General features: G+C 39.7%; 1 protein-coding gene across 1 annotated transcript; it reads left to right on the forward strand.

Annotated features, from left to right (window-relative positions):
- The first annotated feature begins 495 nt into the window (after window positions 1–495).
- On the forward strand, window positions 496–21030 carry LOC130106735 (uncharacterized). The gene is made up of 10 exons (XM_056272967.1): window positions 496–551; window positions 836–926; window positions 1339–1524; window positions 2495–2647; window positions 7020–7063; window positions 7548–8237; window positions 8762–8858; window positions 9587–9772; window positions 19320–19472; window positions 19583–21030. Exons 1-10 carry the CDS (start codon window positions 515–517, stop codon window positions 19626–19628), a joined length of 1683 nt encoding a protein of 560 aa, XP_056128942.1. The 5' UTR covers window positions 496–514; the 3' UTR covers window positions 19629–21030.
- The last annotated feature ends 1737 nt before the right edge of the window (window positions 21031–22767 follow it).

The following is a 22767-nucleotide window of genomic DNA, read 5'->3' on the forward strand; positions in this document are numbered from 1 at the left end:
CCAGTTCGTCTTTTCCCCCGTGTGAGCGTTCCAGCATTATTTTCTTGTCTTCCCATTGAATGTTTTGACAATTGCCTTTAATTTCTTTTCTTTTTTGTGACTCCTGCCTTTTGCCTGCTGTTTTTTGATACCTTTTGCCTCATCTGATCCCCATGTACTGACTTTTTTTGCCCGATTAAACCTTTTTGGTACTTTTACTACCTATGTCAGTCTGGTTTGTGGGTTCTTCATCCTTTTGAGCCTGATAATGTTAGATTTTCTAAGTTACCAGACTAAAATGGACCATAGTTGCATGTTAAACTGTATTTCAACTGTAAAATATGAGGAAACAAAAACATATCTCACATTAGATCTGCACAATTGCACGAGTTCTCGTGGGCAGGCATAAGCACATACCAAAGCCATAACATAATATCTTTGACAGCTTCCTTGTAGGTATACTACTATAAAAAGTCCTATGCGCTGTTTGTTAGTGGGACATTCGCCTTAAAGGGTTTGACACTGACAAACCATAATGCTCTCTCTCACCTTGATTTTGGTCCTGCTGACAGGTAGAAACCTTGACTTTCAGTATTTGACCCCCCCAGTTGTAATTGAGCAGATGGGTACAGTTTTAAGACGGTAGTCATGGCCTTAAACAGTTCTTTAACAATTTGAATAGTAATAATTTATATTAATTTCCTTGAAAACAGTCAAAAAGGCATTAGTCAACATTCAATTTATATATATGTCTCATTGCAATTACATTTTATTCCATTCTGTATGTTTCCTCCTATTCAATGTTCTAATCTATACTATTTTGAGTTGTATAACTATTTCCAATACTCCTGTACAGCTGTGCACAGTGGAGAAGGATGGAATAATGATTGGGACCGTCCTTTGCATTTTGTTTGTAGATCTGGACAAGTTTTATCAAGAATTGCAAGGTAAGTGAATTTGTTAATTGAGCACAAGCTCTCCAAGTAAAAGTCGAAAGTAATTCATTGGAAGACTGCAGATCCCTTCATTAAAAATAAGAAACATGCTGCAATCAGGCTAACATTATTTGGCCTTCAACAAATCAAATGATTTGTGGCTAATATCAAACTTTATATTGATTATAAGTTTCTTGTATGTACAGTATTAATATATGAAATCTGGTATGTAATTCAAGACAAATGTCAAAAGTCGTGTATCAGACATAAACTAAGGTAGGATACATCATGGTGTAGTTGTTACCTGTATGTACTGTATTACATATAAAATATTTGTAGTATATATGCTTCATTCTATCTGCAGAGGGTTCTCTCTTTTCCATATTTTGATTCTCATTCCTTTATGTTAATCTCTCCCTCAAAGCTACCACAATAACCAAAAAGAAGATCGCCGCTGGAGCCTCTCATGCAAGTCCTTACCAAATACCCAAAAGTGCTACTGGTCAAACTTTGTTAACGGGTTTGACAAAAATGTTGACTTTTCTTGCCGACAAAATTATGTGGTTGCTGGCGTCTACAGCTACCACTCCAACTCTCATGAAGACAGGCGGTGAGTACCTTCTTTGGACAGTTTTACATAGTCAACTGTACAATTATTGAACAACTATCACAAATGGATATAAAACTCCTGCAGTACTGGTAACTTTGAAATTCAGTTCAAATGTTGCAGTCCTATTAACCATTACATTCAAATATCTATTACTACTACTTCTACTACATTTGGCTGCTCCCATTAGGGGTTGTCACACCAGATCATCCATTTCTATTTCTTCCTGTCTGCTGCATCTTCCTCTGTCACACCAACCACCTTCATGTTTTCCCTCACCACATCCATAAACCTCCTCTTTGGCCCTCTTCTTTTCCTCTTCATTCATCATCCTTCTCCCAATATACCCAGCATCTCTCCTCCACTCATGGCCAAGCCATCTCAATCTTGCCTCTCTTGCTTTGTCTACAAACCATCCAACTTGAGCGGTCCCTCTAATATAATTATTCCTAATCCTGTCCTTCTTCGTCACTCCCAGTGAAAATCTTCAACTCTGCCACCACCAGCTCTGCCGCCAGTCTTTTCGTCAATGCCACTGTCTCCAAACCATATAACAAATCTGGTCTAACAACATTCCATTCAAATATAACAGAACAATTTCCATTGTAACTTGTTAATGAATACAATCATGCAAAAGAAGAGCTTACGATTTTGTAGTTGTCAAAAATACCAACATACTCCTTCAGCTTTTCCCAAAATAAGTCTCAATTTATTAGGAAACAGTCCAAACTGTCAACTATCAGTCAATATTTGAAAGTGTTCAAAGGTCTGAATGTTTTTCTTTTCTTTTTAACCTGATTCTGTTAACCTGGTTCTGATAAAGTTCAATATCTACAAAGCTAAAGCCAGTCATGGCAACAACATATATGCACAGCATTATGTGAAATTTTTATTTATTTATTTGTTTATTTATTTTTAAATTAATAATCCTTGAGAAGATTTATGGAATCATGCTGATCAAATATTGTTTCAGATGGAGGTTTTACTGCTGTACGGCCCCACAATTTGAAACATCTAACTGCCAGGAAACGACGTGGATGAACTACTGGGATGAATATTTCAACTGGTATGTCCCCGGAGCCAACTACCTGACGGGCTTAAAAAGCTACCACAGGAATGACAAGGAGTAAGTCCATTTACAAAAAGCAGTAAAATTAATGTATCCGCAGTTACTCAGTAAATTAAACAAATTAAAATAAAAGGTGTACAATGGGGAGTGGAATTGACAAAAATAAAATTATTATTGGATATATAATAGAGCACAAAGTTTTTAAAACTACACAACCAATAATTACATCAAGACATAACATGAATAATGCATAAAATGTATAAAGTCACAGATTTACTAATGAACAGGTGCATGCAGTTTGTAAATCTACAGTGTAAAGTGTATTTAAATGGTGTGGTAGATGTACATTGACTGCTCTGTTTTGAAATTTTGAAATGGGCAAATGTAGTTTGCTAGCCAGTGGCGTAAGTTGCTTTTCCCTTGCATTTTTCTTTTTTTATATAGCTCCTTTAGATAAACCCGTAGCTTTTGTAATTGACAGGCTCCATTTTATGTGTTCAGAAGGTCTTGTACATTAATTAACCAATAATAGGCATTAACTAACAGCTAATTAACTGTTAACCAATATGTCTACTAATCATTTACCAAAGGTGTTCATCATTTTCCAGTATTACTTTACTAATATATTAGTAAACTAGTAAATTATAAGTTTACTCACAACTAATATTGATTAGTAACTTAATTAACAGTTATTTAATGCTTAGGGTTAGGGGTAGGGTAAGTTTATGGTAATTGCTGTATTAACTAATGTTAATAGGTTAGTTAACTGTTAATTGTTAGTTAATGCATCTTACTGCATTAACTCTTGTTAATTAATGTACCCTTACTGTAAAGCGTTACCGGTCTTCCTTCTACCTTAATTAAGTGAAAAAAGGTATTACTCACCCTTATGTTGTCTTATCAGCTGTAAGCCATATTGGACTGCACTTCAACCATTTTCCTTTTCTTCATTCTTGCAAATTATTTAATGACATGGTCGAAGTCAGTACTTTCTGTTATGGCTCTCTCAATCAAAAGTAATTATAGTTTGGAAAAACATGTCTCATGCACTGAAGTTTGCAGGTATATCTTAAATTAAGATGGCTCAAAAAGCTGCTCTGCATAGGTGAACAGTCAGGCTGGATGCATGTTAGCAGTTAAAAAAGACAAAAGTTCTTAAGTAGAAAGGGTTCTTTCTAGGAATTAACCTTTGCAAAGATCTCTGAAAGTGTATTATTCATCAGCACCACAATCTGCATCTAGATCATCTGAACAAAATATTGTGAGGCCATTGATCGTCTCAGAAGAACATGGATCAAAATTGTGTCTTGCATTAAAGGCCTCATATTGACTTTCCATCTGGAAAAAGCAACATTCTTCAAACTGTTCATGAAAAACATTCAAGCCAGAATTACTCCACGTTGAAACTCCACTGTCCCTAACTGGATCATCTGTGGCATTTCTATGAATGAAATGTTCCCTCTTTCTAGCTCCTCAATTTGCAAACTGAGTTAGCATGTTGCATTTGGTGGCCTTTCCCTGTGAGGAAGTCTCAAGATTTGCAAAGGCCTTTTTTGGGCAGAAGCTTTTTAAGACCCTTGCACAGCTGTTATTAGGCCCAAGAGCAGTGTTTAATCTATACTCTTTTTGCAGATGGTTCATGGGAACACATGTTTTGTTTTTTGTTTTTTAGAAAATAACATTCCAAAATTTGAGCATGAATGTGAACTCAAAAGCCTCCTCTGTAATTGACAAGTGCCTGTGCCTCAGCAGCACTTTTAGTTTAGTGACATGTTGGGATGTGCTATAATTCTCCAAAGCACTTCTAGGATACCAGGCAAACTTTTCAACACAGTCTCTGTTGCTTGTTTTCATGAGACCCATGAGGTATCAGAGAGATGTTTATATTTCAAAGCCGTGTCCTTAACATTTTTTTGCCTTTTATTCTGCTAAATTGTTGATTTGGGGCTAACAAGAGGTTAAAAAGCATTTCAGGGATTAATTCCAGTGTACCAAAAACAGCTTTGTTGTGGTGCATAATGCAGCATAAGAAGAATATGTGGGCGCAACAATGTACATACAAAGCATTCAGAGAACAAATTTCCTTTAAGGCAGGTTCAGACTAGGCAACTGTTGCAGTTGGTGCCTCATTGATGACTGTATAAATGCAATGTCAATCAGTAGTCCGGATAATACAAATGAAATCAAGATAATATCGAAATGACAAAAAACAAAATGTATGTGTCTGTCGGCCCTGTTGGATGGCCTGGCGGCCTGTCCAGGGTGTCTCCCCTCCTGCTGCCCAACGACTGCTGGGATAGGCTTCAGTATCCCTGCGACCCTGAGAGCAGGACAAGCGGTTCGGATAATGGATGGATGGATAGTCCAGCTAAAAGGAATTATTTGTTATTTTAGTCAACATTATTTCACCTAAGATTTTATCTTATCATTATCTGATGAAAAATACAGGTAGGCTATAAAACACAGCCAGCTAATGTAACATCACTGCCTTACCAGTTGGCTTGGTATAGTAGCTAAAAAAGAAAAAAGAAAAAAAAGAAGCTAATTGTACCACCAAGTCGTTAACCTACCTCACTTTCCTTTTGGTAAAATATGCAGCACTAGATAAACTGGATGGTTAGAACAATACTATGCAATTACAGATGATTACCCAAAACATGTATTTTTAAGATGTTTTACTCATTATTATTCATTTCTTTCATTACCTTTTTTGTCATCAATGACATAGAGATGGAACATCCATTTCCATCTCTTCCTGTCCACTTCATCTTCCTCTGTCACGCCAACCACCTGCATGTCCTCCCTAACCACATCCATAAACCTCACCTTTTGCCTTCCTCTTTTCCTCTTACGTAGCAGCTCCATATTCAGCATCCTTCTCCCATAATACCCAGCATCTCTCCTCCGTACATGTCCAAACCATGTCAATCTTGCCTGTCTTGCTTTGTCTCCAAACTGTCCAACCTGAGCTGTCCCTTTAATATACTCATTTCTAATCCTGTCTGTCTTAATCACTCCCAATGAAAATATTTGTATCTTCAACTCTGCCACCTTCAGCTCTGCCTCCCGTCTTTTCGTCAGTGCCACCGTCTCTAAACCATGCAACATAGCTGGTCTCACTAACATCTTTTGCTGGTACCCTTCTGTCGCAAATCACTCCTGACACTCTTCTCCACCCACTCCACCCACTCCACCCTGCCTGCACGCTCTTCTTCACCTCTCTTCTGCACTCCATGTTACTTTGGACAGTTGACCCAAGTATTTAAACTCATCCAACTTTGTCACAGCTAGTCCTTCAATCCTCACCATTCCACTGTCCTCCCTCTCATTCTTGCATATGTATTCTGTCTTGCTCCTACTGACTTTCATTCCTCTTCTGCAGTGCATACCTCCACCTCTCCAGGCGCTCATCAGCCTGCTCCCTACTCTCACTACAGATCACAATGCCAACTGCAAACATCATAGTCCACAAAGACTCCTGCCTGATCTCGTCCGTCAACCTGTCCATCACCATTACAAACAAGAAAGGGTTCAGAGCCGATCCTTGATGTAATCCCAACTCCACCTTGAACCCATCTGTCATTCCAATCGCACACCTCACCACTGTCTTACTGCCCTCATACATATCCTGCACCACTCATATACTTCGGTGCTTCTCCTGACTTCCTCATACAATACCACACCTCCTCTCTTGGCACCCTGTCATATGCTTTCTCTAAATCCACAAAGACAATGTAACTACAAAACTATAACTATAGAAATAATTCCAGCTTCATAATCATCACTGTCTCAAACGCTTCACCTCCAAAACATTCTTGATATAGTCTTCCTTCAGGATAACCCCTGCCCCATTTCTCCTCCCATCCACACCATGGTAGAACAGTTTGAACCCACCTCCAATGCCACCCACCTCTGATCCTACTCACTTTCCACCTGGTCTCTTGCACACACAGTATATATACCTTCCTTATCGCCATCATATCATTCAGCTCTCTCCCTTTACCAGTCATATTGCCAACATTCAAAGTTTTGACTCTCACCTCCACACCCCTACCCTTCCTCTTCTGTTGCCTCTGGACATGCCTTTTCCCTCTCCTTCTCCTTCTTCAAATAGTAGCATAGTGTCCACCAGTACCCTGCTGACCAACAGTACAAGTTAACCCGAGCCTCAACCGATCCAGTATGGAAATCTGATTTATGATCTTCATATTTAATTTGGCAAAGGTTTTATGCCGGATGCCCTTCCTGACGCAACCTTCCCCATTTATCCGGGCTTGGGACCGGCACAAAGAGTGCACTTGTTTAGGCATCCCCATAGGTTGGGTTTTCATCCCCATTTGCTGGATTGGTCTCATACTAAAAGTCAGAAAAATGAATTGCAGCCTATTCGCATGTCTGCCTTAATAATATCATTGCTTCTCAATTACAGAGACCGCCGATGGCGTTTCAAATACTGCACTGGACAGACAAGAGGTAACTATTAATACAGATATTTTCTGTGTTGCTATGGCTGAAAGATTACATTAGAGCTAAACCACAGAAGTTGTATGAGAACTACAAAAGAATTGCAAAACAAAAAAATATAAAATGTTAGCTGACTGTGTCTTATCTCAAGTATCTGAAAGGATTCATATGAACAATGTGCCCATGTCAAGGTTTTTTCAATTATATTGCTTTCAGGTCTAGTTATCTTAAGGTTGTATGTTAATTTCGAAACACTCAAAACAAAATATTGTAGAAAATTAAATACTTTTTAGTAGTATGACATTAAAGAGTCATTTTTTAAAACTTTGTTATTGATGTTGTTTTTTAGTTTAATGTGCTGTACAACTCCAATTAGGTTTGGTGTTGAAAGTAAATAGTTAATCTTTTGAAGGCCTCAGTACATTCCATATTTTCAAAAAGACTCATTACATGATTTGGAGCACTAATATTGTGAATTATTCTTCCATTTTAGATACTAGGACATCAAGCAACTCTGACGTAATGTCAAAAATTCTTAACGTAAACAAAGTTGTAAGCAAGGCTTTCACTGAAGGAGACGTAGCTGTTGCAAGCAATCGAAATGCCAGGATTTGTAATAACTGCAAATGGCAAAAATCCTCCACGGAGGTTGAGATTCCATACACCATCAGCAGTTCTTTCAACAGTTACCACAAGTCAGTCATTGAGAGAACCATGAGGACATTCTCCTGTAACACCTGTGTTCGTTTCGTTCATCGTCGCAACCAGAACAACTATATCAGCATTGTAAACAAAAATGGGTGTTGGTCTCATGTGGGACGAACTGGAGGAGGTCAAGAATTATCTCTCAACGTACATGGATGTGTTTACCATGGTATCATTCAGCATGAGCTCATTCATGCACTGGGCTTCTGGCATGAGCAAAGCAGGAGTGACAGGGACCATTATGTCAGGATCAACTGGGAAAACATCCCGACGCACAATAGACATAACTTCAATCGTCACACCACCAACAACCTAAATACTCCATATGACTACTCTTCAGTTATGCATTATGGAAAAACCGCCTTCTCAAAGAATGGAAGGGATACCATCACTCCTCTTCGTTCAAATGTGAGGATAGGCCAGAGGGACGGCATGTCAGAACTTGACATTCTGAAGATCAACAGGCTTTACAACTGCAGTATGTATATTAAGTAAAAAATACCAAAAAATGCTTAAAGCAGATAGAAAACAGCCATCATGAGCTCTCATAAATGGTAATGAATGAAGATTAATTTACATTGGACCAGTGAACGTTGAACAATGGCAAATAATACTTGAAGACAGAACACATACCAACAGATACCTTACAAATGTGATCTTTTGTAAGTTTTGGTCCTTGTCAGACCTTGTACCTTTAACTCTAGCGCTGAAGATAACTGCATACTTTGAATACCCTTTCATCCCTCGTTTATCCTCATCAAGGTTATTATTTTACCTCTACTTGACAACCTATGGCCCCAACCAGGCACCCTATTCCATTTCCAACCTTATCGCTATACATTTTGGTCATATTTTTCTGTATCTATATAATATTGTGTAAGTGTCTTCCTTTATTAACAAGTCTTCCTTTTTTAATAAGTGCAATACAAGCAACAACAATAAAATAATAATATTAATGATAACGGTGATAATATGCGCTCTCTGTAAACTATTCTCTTGCAGAGAGTTACTTACCAAGATCGAGCTATTGGGACAATAACTGGGATGGTGTCCTGAGTCATCAATGTCCTCCTGGCCAAGCTGTGTCTCGCATAACAAGGTTAACGCCACAAATATTTTCTTTTTTCGTAATAGGCAATTTCTTGCTTACGTGCATTCAAGTTTTATGCTTTTTAAGTGCTGATAAATATCAATTGATTAAGTATTGATTTCAGTAAATTTTTCTCTGGCTACATGGGAAAAAGTTCTGTGGTAGTAGCACTTTAAAATACAGGCCATTCGTTGCACAGAATGAGAAGGGTCTAATCATACACCCAAACCCTAACCCTAACCTAATACAATTAAGGGTGGGGCTAAACATGTAGCCCCACCCCAGGTGTAGCCTCATCCCATTCTCCATGCTGCAGCTGGATGTACGTGGAAAAAACCAAGTAATATATTATCAAAATAGATGTGATTGAATTAGCATTTGTGGTAAATCCTCAGTAATATGTATGTATGTATGTATGTGTGTGTGTATATATGTGTGTGTGTGTGTGTGTATATATATATATATATATATATATATATATATATATATATATACACACACACACACACACACACACACACACACACACACACACACACACACACACACACACACACACACACACACACACACACACATGTTACTGGGTTATTTCTGTGTAATGAACAGCCTGTACTTTAAAGTCGTACTAGTTCTATCCATCTTTACCTTCAAATAAATCAGCTTGACATGCAAACTGACTTAGTTAATGCTTTGCTAATATTATTGCTAATTTTTTAATGTTCATTTGTTTACAGTGTTCACAGTAACCAAAGAGAAGATCGCTTATGGAAGTTTTCATGCAAGGCTCTGGGCACACCCAAGACATGCCGTTGGTCAGGCTATGTGAACGATTTTGATAAAGACATGAACTTCCAGTGCCCTCATAATCAAGTGATTGCTGGGGCCCACAGTTACCACAGGAATGATAAAGAGGACAGAAGGCAAGTAACCCCTGAAAGTCACGTAAACAGTTGTTTGTTTCAATGAAATAAATAAAGAATAAAGCCAATTTCGCTGCCAGGTAGTTGACATAGAGAGAGGAAATTGGTATATTTCAGAATAAATAGTAAAACTGTAAAAGGCAATTATTTTTAAGGCAAATGTTACATTGTGATGGACAAAGAAGTTGTTCCAGGATCTCATCACTGAAATTTAGCTCTTAAAACATTTGCAAAATGTATGTAAAACATTTAAAAATACTAATAACTAGTATATTACACCATTTAGAATTAACAGAAATTAATCACTGTAATATTGGGTTGGGCTACTTCTTAGATGCAAAGCACCTTATGAACTTAGCCTCTAAATCTCTCACTTACAAAGAAACTTAGCGTTTGAGTCAAACCCAAACCAGCCCCTACACACTATCCCTCCATTATCATGTTTGCGTGAAGCCTCCCCAAACCACCAAGGGTGAAGGGAACCAACAGTGAACCCTCCATCAGTGAGTCATCAAATGCGACTTAAGAAACGCCACTACCCCTTCATAAAATTGGAACACTAAAGAATGAAGGAAACATTGTACAAGTGCAGGGTTCCATTTTTTTTCTTTTATTGTGATCCCACAGGATATGCATATGCATGTGTAGAAAAAGAATAAACAATTACAAAAAATAATAAATAAATAAAAACACACACACACAGCTGATGTATTAGTATGTTGTTACTGTTGTGGTGATGCATCTACAGGGAGTGTTGAAAAATCTCAGTTAACATTTATTAAAGTTCAGACCAAAAAAAAACAAGGTCTTGTCCATGAAAAAATAAATGTTGTAAAAGAAGCTGGGGAGTGAGTCATGGCCGTTCTGACAAAAACTTCATTGATTGATTTATCATATAGTGGTCACTTTATTGCCTTGTGTAAACCCCGTCTTTGCAAAGAATGCCTCTATCATCACTTAAGTAAATTTGCCTGCCCCAAAACCTATGAAACTAGGTCAGTTGTCATTACTGGACAATTTAATGAAATAAATAAAACCGGCAATCAATCATATTGCAAGGTTATTATGGCTGGGATGTGACTATCACATTAACTGAAAGGTTCTACAATATGCACAAACATAGGATTGAGCCAGCTCTTTGGGTACTGAGAACTTGAGCACCCCCCAATATTTCCCCCAGGCCCCCATCCACACTATGAAAAAATAAAACAGGATAATACATAAGTAAGCTTATCCAAATCAAAAAGATATTGCTGAAAAGCCAAATATTTATAATCAGCTGGAATGAGATTGATTGTATTACCAACCATTAAATAAAATAAACCAAAAAACATAACAATGCGGGATTTTAACTTGATGACTTTAACCAAAACCTAAGGCTACTTACACCTCTCGGTTTTGTCTGAAAAAAAAAAAAAGACGGCAGCTTTCATAGTAACTTGTGTACATTAATTATCAATAACATTAAGAACCATATAACATTTTTTCACTCAGTCAAGTTGTGTTGTGCAGAAGGGTCATGTATGCATAAAAAGCCACATTTTATTTTCATGACAATAAGTGAAAGCTTTTTTATCAGGGAGAACATGAGAAAAATACAAGCTATAACCCTTATGGCTGTACTTTTAAGATTAACACCCACAACAATTTTCACAAATTTGCACGTAGTATGTGAACAAACGTGATTGGAATTTCAAAAATAAAGAAAAATGTAAATTTTCTTCCACCACATATCATTGCCTTTCGTAGCATACTTAAACAACAAGCGTGCTAATTCAACGAAACGAGACATTCACTGGGAGCCATGGTAGTATTCACGTTATGCTACCATTGGACGTAATGGCAAGGGTGTCCCACAGTTACTAGAGCATACCAATAGTTAGGCTTTTTTTTATTTTATTTTATTTCAGTTTCTCTGAAGCAACCAAGACATGATGAGTGGTCTGAGCTGCACTTGCGGCTTAGTTGGGGGCAGAAGTAGCTAGCACTGGCAGCTAAACTTTAGCTCAAAGAGCATACTAGCCTAAATTGTTGGTCATAGTTAACTTTGCTGTTAACAACAGAATAGGAAACAATATCTGCTTACACTCTGAAGGCTGGAATGTCGTCATGCAGTGCTTTTTCGTCCTAGGTCATGGTACATTTTCAGATTAGTTGTATTGGCTCAGGAACCTCAGGGACACCGAGAATTTGCTTCTCCTCTGTTTGTGTAAGACCTGTTGACATTGTATACATCACACAAAGCTGTAAACTGATTGAATCTGCTTTGAAAGGTGAATGGCAAATTGAAGTAGAGGATATAGCATTCAAATAGTTTGAACTTTGAGCGTAGCAGCAAGGTGGAAAATCTGAGCGGTCTGTGATGCCCAAGGTAGTAAGCGATAGTGCCGCTCAGTTGGGAGACACCACTCTCTCCACAGTAAAACAATGGCTCAACTTGTGCACACCATTTTTTCCGCCCATGATGTTGTTGTTAGCTTTAACTGGATCTACCCTACCCAAAGTTTTTATAAGTTTTGAATTTGTCAGCTGGCTTTTCTTGTTTGTTGGTTAGCTAAAAACATGATTCAGATGAGCTAACATTAGCTCTGTTTCACTGATGCCACAGCATCTATTTTACATCAAGTAGTTTCACAATAGCTACTCAATACTCAATAATATTAGCTGCACAATTGAGAATTGCAGTTAGCAATGGGAACAGTTCAAATTACTAAATTAAGAAAAATATCCTGCATAGTTGTGTTTAGAGATGAAGAAAGTAGACAGGATTACAAGGAGATGCAGCATAAAGTGAAGAGAGAGGCGGCAAAGGAAAAGGAGCATGGTGAGTTGTATGGAAGGTTAGACACTAAGGAAGGAGAAAATAACTTGTACCAATTGGCTAGACAGAGGGATCGAGCTCGGAAGGACATGCAGCAGGTTAGGGCAATCAAGGAAATGTTCTGACAAGCAAGGAGAGTGTGTTGAGATGGTGGAAGGAGTACTTTGAGGGGCTCATGAATGAAGAAAATGAGACAGAGAGGGTTGAATGATGTGGGGGGTTGGATGATGTGGGGATTGTGAATCAGGAAGTGTCATGGATTAGCAAGGAGTGAAGAAACAAGGAGAAGTAAAGGCAGCTGTGAAGAGGATGAAGAGTGGAAAGGTGGTTGGTCCAGATGACATACCTGTGGAGGCATGGAGATGTTTAGGAGAGATGGCATGGAGGTTTTTTTTTTTTTTTTTTTTTGTTCTTCTTCTTTTTCCGATTTTCAAGTTTTGGAACAGGTATACAGGATACATGAACAATTAAAAAAAGAAAAAAAATGTATAGAAATCCACGCTCCTCCCAAGGCTCAAGAAAAAATAAAATAAAATAAAAAAGGGCTATGCAGGGACTTTTTATTCCAATTCCACATGATAACTATGTTTCTGAAGACAATGTAATGGTATGCACATATATCTCTATGAATATTGTAGTTACAATCAGGTAAAAAGTGCATTCAATGAGAGGGAAAACCTTCAATAAAGTCTATGAAAGGACTGCAGGTCAAAGCAAAGTTTTTGCGGGTTTACATACACTACCGTTCAAAAGTTTGGGATCACCCAAACAATTTTGTGTTTTCCATGAAAAGTCACACTTATTCACCACCATATGTTGTGAAATGAATAGAAAATAGAGTCAAGACATTGACAAGGTTAGAAATAATGATTTGTATTTGAAATAAGATTTTTTTTACATCAAACTTTGCTTTCGTCAAAGAATCCTCCATTTGCAGCAATTACAGCATTGCAGGCCTTTGGCATTCTAGCTGTTAATTTGTTGAGGTAATCTGGAGAAATTGCACCCCACGCTTCCAGAAGCAGCTCCCACAAGTTGGATTGGTTGGATGGGCACTTCTTTGGGCAGATTGAGTTTCTGGAGCATCACATTTGTGGGGTCAATTAAACGCTCAAAATGGCCAGAAAAAGAGAACTTTCATCTGAAACTCGACAGTCTATTCTTGTTCTTAGAAATGAAGGCTATTCCATGCGAGAAATTGCTAAGAAATTGAAGATTTCCTACACCGGTGTGTACTACTCCCTTCAGAGGACAGCACAAACAGGCTCTAACCAGAGTAGAAAAAGAAGTGGGAGGCCGCGTTGCACAACTGAGCAAGAAGATAAGTACATTAGAGTCTCTAGTTTGAGAAACAGATGCCTCACAGGTCCCCAACTGGCATCTTCATTAAATAGTACCTGTTAGAGCCTGTTTGTGCTGTCCTCTGAAGGGAGTAGTACACACCGGTGTAGGAAATCTTCAATTTCTTAGCAATTTCTCGCATGGAATAGCCTTCATTTCTAAGAACAAGAATAGACTGTCGAGTTTCAGATGAAAGTTCTCTTTTTCTGGCCATTTTGAGCGTTTAATTGACCCCACAAATGTGATGCTCCAGAAACTCAATCTGCTCAAAGAAGTGCCCATCCAACCAATCCAACTTGTGGGAGCTGCTTCTGGAAGCGTGGGGTGCAATTTCTCCAGATTACCTCAACAAATTAACAGCTAGAATGCCAAAGGTCTGCAATGCTGTAATTGCTGCAAATGGAGGATTCTTTGACGAAAGCAAAGTTTGATGTAAAAAAAATCTTATTTCAAATACAAATCATTATTTCTAACCTTGTCAATGTCTTGACTCTATTTTCTATTCATTTCACAACATATGGTGGTGAATAAGTGTGACTTTTCATGGAAAACACGAAATTGTTTGGGTGATCCCAAACTTTTGAACGGTAGTGTATTTTGTATCAGAGCTTTTCTAAAAGTAGACAGGGCAGCACCTTCCTTAACCACTGCAGAAATGATGGGGCTTTATTCGACCTCCAGTTAAAAAGAATAGGTCTGCAAGCTAGCAATGAAGCAAATGCTAGAGCATTTGCCTGCAAAGCTGTGACCCTATTGTTAGGGGGTGGTAAGCCAAAGATAGCTGTGTGAAAATCAGGGGTTATGGTCTGTTTACAGAAATATTAGAATACATTAAATATATGTCCCCAGTAACTGTTGAGAAATGGGCATGCCCATAATATGTGTCCCACCGAGGCTGGGCTATGGCTGCACCTCGGACAGCCAGGGTCTGTGGTGGGAATGATTCTGGCAAGTTTGTCCCCCGAATAATTAAGATGGTGAAGCACCTTAAATTGAATTATTCCATGTCATATACACAATGAGGAATTGTGTATACAAGTTAAGCTGTCCTGCCATGTCTCTTCAGAAAGCTCTACACCCAAAGGCATAGAAGCAATTGGTCCAGGTGACATACCTGTGAAGACATGGAGATGTTAAGGAGAGATGGCAGTGGAGTTTTTCACTAGATCATTTAACATAATCTTGGAAATTGAGAGGAGTGGAAAAGAAGCATTCTGGTACCGATGTTCAAGAATAAGAACTGTAGCAACTACAGAGATATAAAGTTGATCAGCCACAGCATGAAGATACGGGAAAGAGTAATAGAAGCTAGGTTAAGAGGAGAGGGGTTGATTCGCGAGCAGCAGTGTGATTTCATGCCATGTAAGAGCACTACAGATGTGATGTTTGCTTTGAGAATGTTGATGGGGAAGTATAGAGAATGTCAGAAGGTGTTACATTGTGTGTTTGTGGATTTAGAAAAAGCATAGGACCATATTCTCTACTGGAAAATGGTGGATTGCTCCCTCCGGATTGGGGATGAGTTGTTGCCTCAAGTGAAGGAGTTCAGGTATCTCAGGGTCTTGTTCACGAGTGAGGGTAGTATGGAGGAGGAGATTCACAGGTGGATTGGTGCAGCATCAGCAATAATGTGGCCGTTATAAAGGACCATTGTGGCGAAGAGGGAGCTGAGCCGGAAGGCAAAGTTCTCAATTTACCAGTCAATCTTCGTTCCAACCCTCACCTATGGTCAAGAGCTTTGGGTAATGACTGAAAGGATGAGATTTCGGACACAAGCGAAATGAATCTGGGCTCAGCCTTAGAGATGGGGTGAGGAGCTTGGACATCCGGACAGAGCTCAGAGTAGAGTCGCTGCCCCTTCACATCAAAAGGAGCCAGTTGAAGTGTTCAGGCATCTGATTAGGATGCCTCCTAGGCACCTTCCTTGGGAGGTTTTCCAGGCATGGCCAACTGGGAGGAGACCCCGGGGTAGACCCAGAACTCGTTGGATGGACTATATGTCCAATCTGGGAACACCTTGAGATCCTCGAGGAGGATATGAAAGGTGTTGCTGGGGAGTTGGACATCTGGAGTTCCCTACTTAGCTTGCTGTCATCGCGACCTAACTCCAGAGAAGTGTCTGAAGATGAATTAATTAATTAATTAATATGTCAGGGTGCCAAGAGAGGAGGTGTGGAATTGTATGAGGAAGTTGGGAGTGACAGAGAAGTATGTAGGAGTGCTGCAGGATATGTATGAGGGCAATGTGACAGTGGTGAGGTGTGTGGTTGGAATGACAGATGGGCTCAAGGTGGAGGTGGGGTTACATCAAGGATCGGCTCTGAGCCCTTTCTTGTTTGCATGGTGATGGACAGGTTGAAGGATGAGATCAGGCAGGAGTCTCCATGGACTATGATATTTATGGATTACATTGAGATCTATAGCAAGAGTAGGGTGCAGGTTGAAGAGAGCCTGGAGAAGTGGACATGTGCACTGGAGAGAAGAGGAATGAAAGTCAGTAGGAACAAGACGGAATACATAGACATGAACAAGAGGGAGGAAAGCAGAATGGTGAGGATGAAGGGAGTACAGGTGAAAAAGGTGCATGAGTTTAAATGCTTGGGTTCAACTGTTCAACATAAAAGGGAATGCGGAAGAGAGGTGAAGAAGAGTGCAGGCAGGCTGTAATGGGTGGAGAAGAGTGTCAGCAGAGATTTGTGACAGAAACGCGCCAGCAAGAGTTGAAGGGAAGGTTTACAAGATGGTTAGGAGATCCACTATGTTATATGGTTTGGAGACAGTGGCACTGACCAAAAGACAAGAGGTGGAGCTGGAGGTGGCAGAGTTGAAGATGCCAAGACTTTCATTGAGAGTGAAGAAGAAGGACAGAATTAGTAATTAATATATTATAGGAACAGCTCAGTTTGGACAGTTTGGAGACAAAGGAAGAGAACCAAGATTGAGATGGTTTAGACATGTACGGAGGAGAGATGCTGGGTATATAGGCAGGAGGATGCTGAATATGGAGCTGCTAGGGAAGAGGAAAAGGGGAGGGCCAAAGAGGAGGTTTATGGATGTGGTGAGGGAGGACATGCAGGTGGCTGGCATGACAGAGAAAGATGCAGTGGACATAAAGAGATGGAAATGGTTGATCCACCGTGGTGACCTCTAACGGGAGCAGCTAAAAGTAGTAGTATTAGTAGATCCTGCATATTTCTGTTCACAACAAAGTCAGAAAACAGTTGTGCTTCAGAAATCCACTTGCTTTGTTGCCACAGACATCAGGACTATGTCTGGTCTGAGTGTGGTAGCTGCGATGGTGTCTGGGAACATCAGTTGTCTCCCTAGATTGTCCAGGAACTGCCAGTCCCTTGCTGTTGCGAGCAGCCCACCCTGGGCTTTTGACTGAGGCTTTTCCCCTGCTTGAACAAAGGCAATATGTGCTTTATGGTTGGGTATTGCTGTTTGCTGTAGCTGATCCCAGTGCAGATGGTGTCTGCCACTGCCTGCAGAAGTTGGTCTTGGTGCCAACGATACTGCCCCTCTCCCAAGGCCTTTGGACAGCAGCTCAGGATGTGCTCCAAGCAGGCGAATGCACCACGCTCCAGCTGAAGAGGTTGGAAGGGCTTGGGAGGACATCATATACTGATTTTGCCTTCAACAGTTCTGCCCAGGTAATATTTAGGCCGGTTGTATGCTCCCACTTGGTCCAGGCCTTCTGCTTGCACATACCCACTATTCTGCTGTCATGAGCTTTCCCCACCTCTGCGTGTACATCTTCTTGGATCAGCTTTCTCCTCTCCTTTCCTTGAGATTTACCATAGCAAGGTATTGAGTCGCTCCTGAGCCCAGCCCAACCAGTTGCCACAGTGCCTATCAGGATGCTGTGTAGCAGCCTTGCCTCAGCCTTCTCAACTGCCCCCTGAATGCCGCTTCCTTCCTGTTCTGACCTTGATATCCGCAGAGGAGACCTTGGTGTCTGCAGAAACTCAGTAGAGCAGGACTTCTCTGGCATGGGTGACCTTGAACCCCTTTGCCAGACTGCTTAGAGGAAGCTGTAGCTTGGTATTCTCCCATAAAGGGTGATGCTGCTTAGGATCTGTGGCAGGCCTAGCCACCTGCACAGGAAATGGCTGATCTTCCTTTCGAAGCCCTCCATGATAGTGATTGGGACTTGATAGATTAGTTATGGTCAGAGGAGTCAAGGCAGGATTCCATGTTGATATATCCAGGCCTTGAAATTCCCCAGGAAGCCCTAACTTGTCCATTGTGTAGAGCCAAGTTTTGAGGTCATCACTTGTTGCCTGGTGCACTGCTGTGTCCTTCATATTACTGGTGAAGATCTTACCCAGGCTCATGACTGGTTTTTCAGTCACAGATGGAATTTGGTTGCCTCCCAAATAAAAGCTTAACTGTGCTTCCTTTTCTGTGGACCAGAGACCTGGATTTTGGGTGGTTGAAGCTCATTCTAGCCCATGTAATAAGCTGTTTAAGTCTTTGAAGAAGCCACCTGTATCCGGACACTGATTTTGTTGTTACCGTTAGGTCATCAATGAACACTCTGATTGGGGTTGTCAAGTGCCAGATTTAGACCGGGGACCTCTGCATTCCACTTCCGCAGTTTCACAAGCATATTCATGGCCAATGCAAACAGGAACACAGAAATTGTGCAGCCAGTGATGTTAACCTTTTCTAGCCAATGCCACGCTGATGTTAAGGTCCCAGAGGACTCCCTCAGGCTAAAGTTGTTGTAATAGTCAAGGATGAGGTTTTGGATCTTCTCTGGGACCTGGTGTCTGATCAGGGCCAATTCTACCAGCTTATGTTGGATCAATCCATAGCCATTAGCCAGGTCCAGCCACATCACTTCCAGGTCTCGTCTGTGTTCTCACGCCTCTTTGATCAGTTGGGTTACCACACCTGTGTACTCTATGCATCCTGGAACACCAGGGACTCCTCTCTTCTGTACCAAGGTGTCTATGTATGAGTTATCCAGGATAAATCCCGTGAGATATAGCTTCTATTTGCATGTAAAATAAGAGTGATTTTGAAAGCAGAAAAAAACCACAAACCAATGAGAGTCAGATATGTACGTAATGTGGTGAGAATGACATAGGAGAGGGTGCTCGGCAATACATGATGTGAATATTTTGGTCAGTGCAGTTCACTCAGAATATCTTAGGTGGTAATAGCTTTTGTTTTTAATTTCATCAAGTCTCAAGAAGTGAGAAGGTTCTTTCTAGTGATTTTAAAGGGACTTGAGAATGTTGATTAACTTTTTATGAAATTAGTTATAGAAGGTTTTTTGTTTATATATATAACACAATCTTGAATTATCATACCCAAGTTTATGTAGTGAGAAATGAAAAAAACCTGACCATTATTAATATGTATTGCACATTTCAGATGGCGGTTTTACTGCTGCAGCTTCACTGGTTTTGTCACATTCGACTGCAAACCAACACCATGGGTTAACTACTTTGATGAATACTTCAGCTGGCCAGTTCCCTATGGCAATTTCTTAACGGGAGTTAGAAGCTACCATCGTAACTATCAAGAGTAAGTATCCTGTCATCAGTCATTTACAGCCATCCAAAAATACCTGAATTCACACTGATACTCAGTCAGCCTTTGAAGCCAGTCTTAAGTCCTTTTTATCTAATTAACAGGGATCGTCGCTGGTGTTTCCGTTACTGCCAGGGACGCAGCAGCTGATAAGGAGATGGCTTAATGGGCCCTTTTACAAGATGTCACACAAGCTACTCCATCCAAACATATCTAGATAAATATAGCATCAGTTTACACATCTAAATTCCTTGCTAATTCCTTGCTTCCTTCTCTGAATGCACGTTGTTTTTCCTCCATTTGTACCTGATTTGAACACACCTACAAAGCATACAATCCTAAAGATCTGTGGAATATTGTAGTCGCAATGCACACACACACACACACACACACACACACACACACACACACACACACACACACACACACACACACACACACACACACACACACACACACACACACACACACATTTTCAAATTGTACTTACACACTCTTGAAACATAGACTCATGGGATATTATACTGATATAATAGAACCAAGTGACATTTTTAACCATGGGTTAATTAGCTTAGATAGTAAAAAGAAAATATCTTCACACTGATCCAACCTTTTAGCAGGTGCAGTGATGAAGAAGAATGCCTAGTAATATTTATAAAAGTCCACACAGCACTGTCTTGCAAGAAAATTCCTTGTAAAATTTCAGTCAAAAATATCTGTCAAGCCCTGTCTGACAAAGATAGTTTTACAAACAAATACACTTCACATACAAATCAATATGCAATTATTTTCTTGCAACTCAGTGCTGTGTGAATTTTTTTTTATAAGTACTGGTTAATTGGAATAAATGGCCTATAAAACTTTAAAATTAATTCCTATGCCTACAGCAAGCATGCCACTACACAGCCGTTTCTTGATGGAATCTAATTACTGAACTAAGTTGACATTATTCTTGTATTGCTTTTTTTTTCATCAAAATAATGTGCAAAGAGGGAAAAGTCACTTCATTGAATCATATTTTTTTTTTCCATTTATCTTTATGGACAAAACAAATTTCTACTTGGTAACTGCATTTCTAAATTAATGATCAATTAAATGTGTTTGACTAGTTGATTTCTTTAATACATTGAAAATCCTGTTTCTGATCCATTATAAGACTTCATATAAAAATGTATGATGATTTTAATCTATAATTTTTATGATTGTTTGGGGATTATTATTCTGTTGGCATTTTTCACTTAACAGCAACAGTAGAGACAGTCAGGAAAGGCAGGGGATAACATGCAGCAAAGGGCCTGGGCTGGATTCAAACCCAGGCCGCTGTGGTAAGGACTCAGTCTTTATATGTGGTACATGCTATATCAGGTGAATCGTCGGGGGCACCCCGTTTGGGGATTGTAATGGAAGATTGATGACTCATCTTTTATTCCATACGTTTATTCAAATAATTTCTGTTCTTCTCAAAGTTTTTTTATGAATGGCTTGGGATATTCTATTCACTTTGTGCTTCTTTAAAACCTGGCTTTGCAATAAAGACATATTTTGCAGCAAATCATAGAATTGGATTAATTCATATATTTTTGATAACTCACAAAATCAATGATGTGGTGGGCGGTTTGATTTGTATTGCTAAATCATTAAATTCAAATTAGGATGTCTCAATTAACTTTATACGTTTATAAGTATTTGGGGTTCTTCGAATTTATGGCACATCCCGTACCTCATTCCATGTGACTCATTCTGTGTAGCCTGAGTTTGCACCTCTGCCGGCTATGTGCAAGTTCGAAGATAGAGCCCACAGTGTTGTGGTTGGTCAGTTAGCCAGCACAACTGATCGCAGGACAAACAACAGCTGGATAGTGGTTGTTGGACAGCTAATGAGTCTCCAGTAAGAGTCCATGGCTTAGACTGCTGATGCTATACAAGCCAACTACCTCTCAGATGTTTGTCATTTTGGATAAAAACAACTGCTCAATGAAATTATAAATAAGACTAAGACAAATAAGCTTCGGGACTCTGAATTAGTACTGAAAGATGGAAAAAAAGATACTACAAACTTAAGTAAAAACACAATCATGTTTACATAATGTTTCTAGAACAGAACATTTAATTTGAAATCTCTGGTAAATAGCTTTTTTTTTCATTTGATCTACTACTACTATTACTACTTTTGGCTGCTCCCGTTAGGGGTCGCCACAGTGAATCATCTATTTCCATCTCTTTCTGACCTCTGCATCCTCCTCTGTCATGCCAGCCACCTGCATGTCCTCCCACACCACATCCATAAACCTCCTCTTTGGTCCTCCTCTCTTCCTCTTGCCTGGCAGCTACATATTCAGCATCCTTATTTCAATATACCCATCATCTGTCCTCTACACATGTCCAAAGCATCTTAATCTTGCCTCTCTTGCTTTGTCTCCAAACCATCCAACCTGAGCTGTCCCTCTAAATATACTTGTTCCTAACCCTGTCCATCCAAATCAATCCAACAAAAAAAAAAAATCTAACCAACTTCAACTCTGCCACCTCCAGCTCTGCCTCCTGTCTTTTGGTCAGTGCCACTGTCTCCAAACAGTAACACATATCTGGTCTCACAACCATCTTGTAAAGCTAGTATCCTTCGGTCGCAAATCACTCCTGACACTTCTCCACCCACTCCACCCTGCCTGCACTCTCTTCTTCACCTCTCTTCCACACTCCTCGTTACTTTGAACAGTTGACCCCAAGCATTTGTTCTCATCCAAGTTCACCACACTAGAATGAATCTTTATGTTAACAGTAACAAATGAAACAGAAACCACATTTATGACCCTTATGGCTTTTTCAGTAAATGCATTTTTGAGGCTGTTCTTTTTATGATTTTTTTAACCCAGCCACTTAGGATGCAAAAGTCAGCTCATTCATCCCCAGCCCGGCTAAATGGGAAGGGTCGCGTCAGGAAGGGCATGTGGCTTTAACCCTTGTGTTGTCCACACATTCTGTATACTGCCCTTGTCTTAAGGGTCATTTATGACCCGCTTTCATTAAACCTAAATTAATGCAACTTAATTTAATTTTCAACCCCAAATCTATTTTGCACGAAGAAACAAGCTGTCATTCATGACAAACTTTGTGACTATCTGGTTTTCCACTCTTCACGGTGCAGAAAGACTGCATTTAATCAGTGGACACCACTCATTTGTATAGGGTCAACCATGACCCAAATAATGTCTTAGGGTCAAACATGGCCCTAAGACAATCTTAGTACCCTAGTGGTATACAGCTTTCATGGAAATATGAACAAAAACAG

Source organism: Lampris incognitus, chromosome 2 (genome assembly GCF_029633865.1).
Source record: "Lampris incognitus isolate fLamInc1 chromosome 2, fLamInc1.hap2, whole genome shotgun sequence".
Classification (NCBI taxonomy): domain Eukaryota; kingdom Metazoa; phylum Chordata; class Actinopteri; order Lampriformes; family Lampridae; genus Lampris; species Lampris incognitus.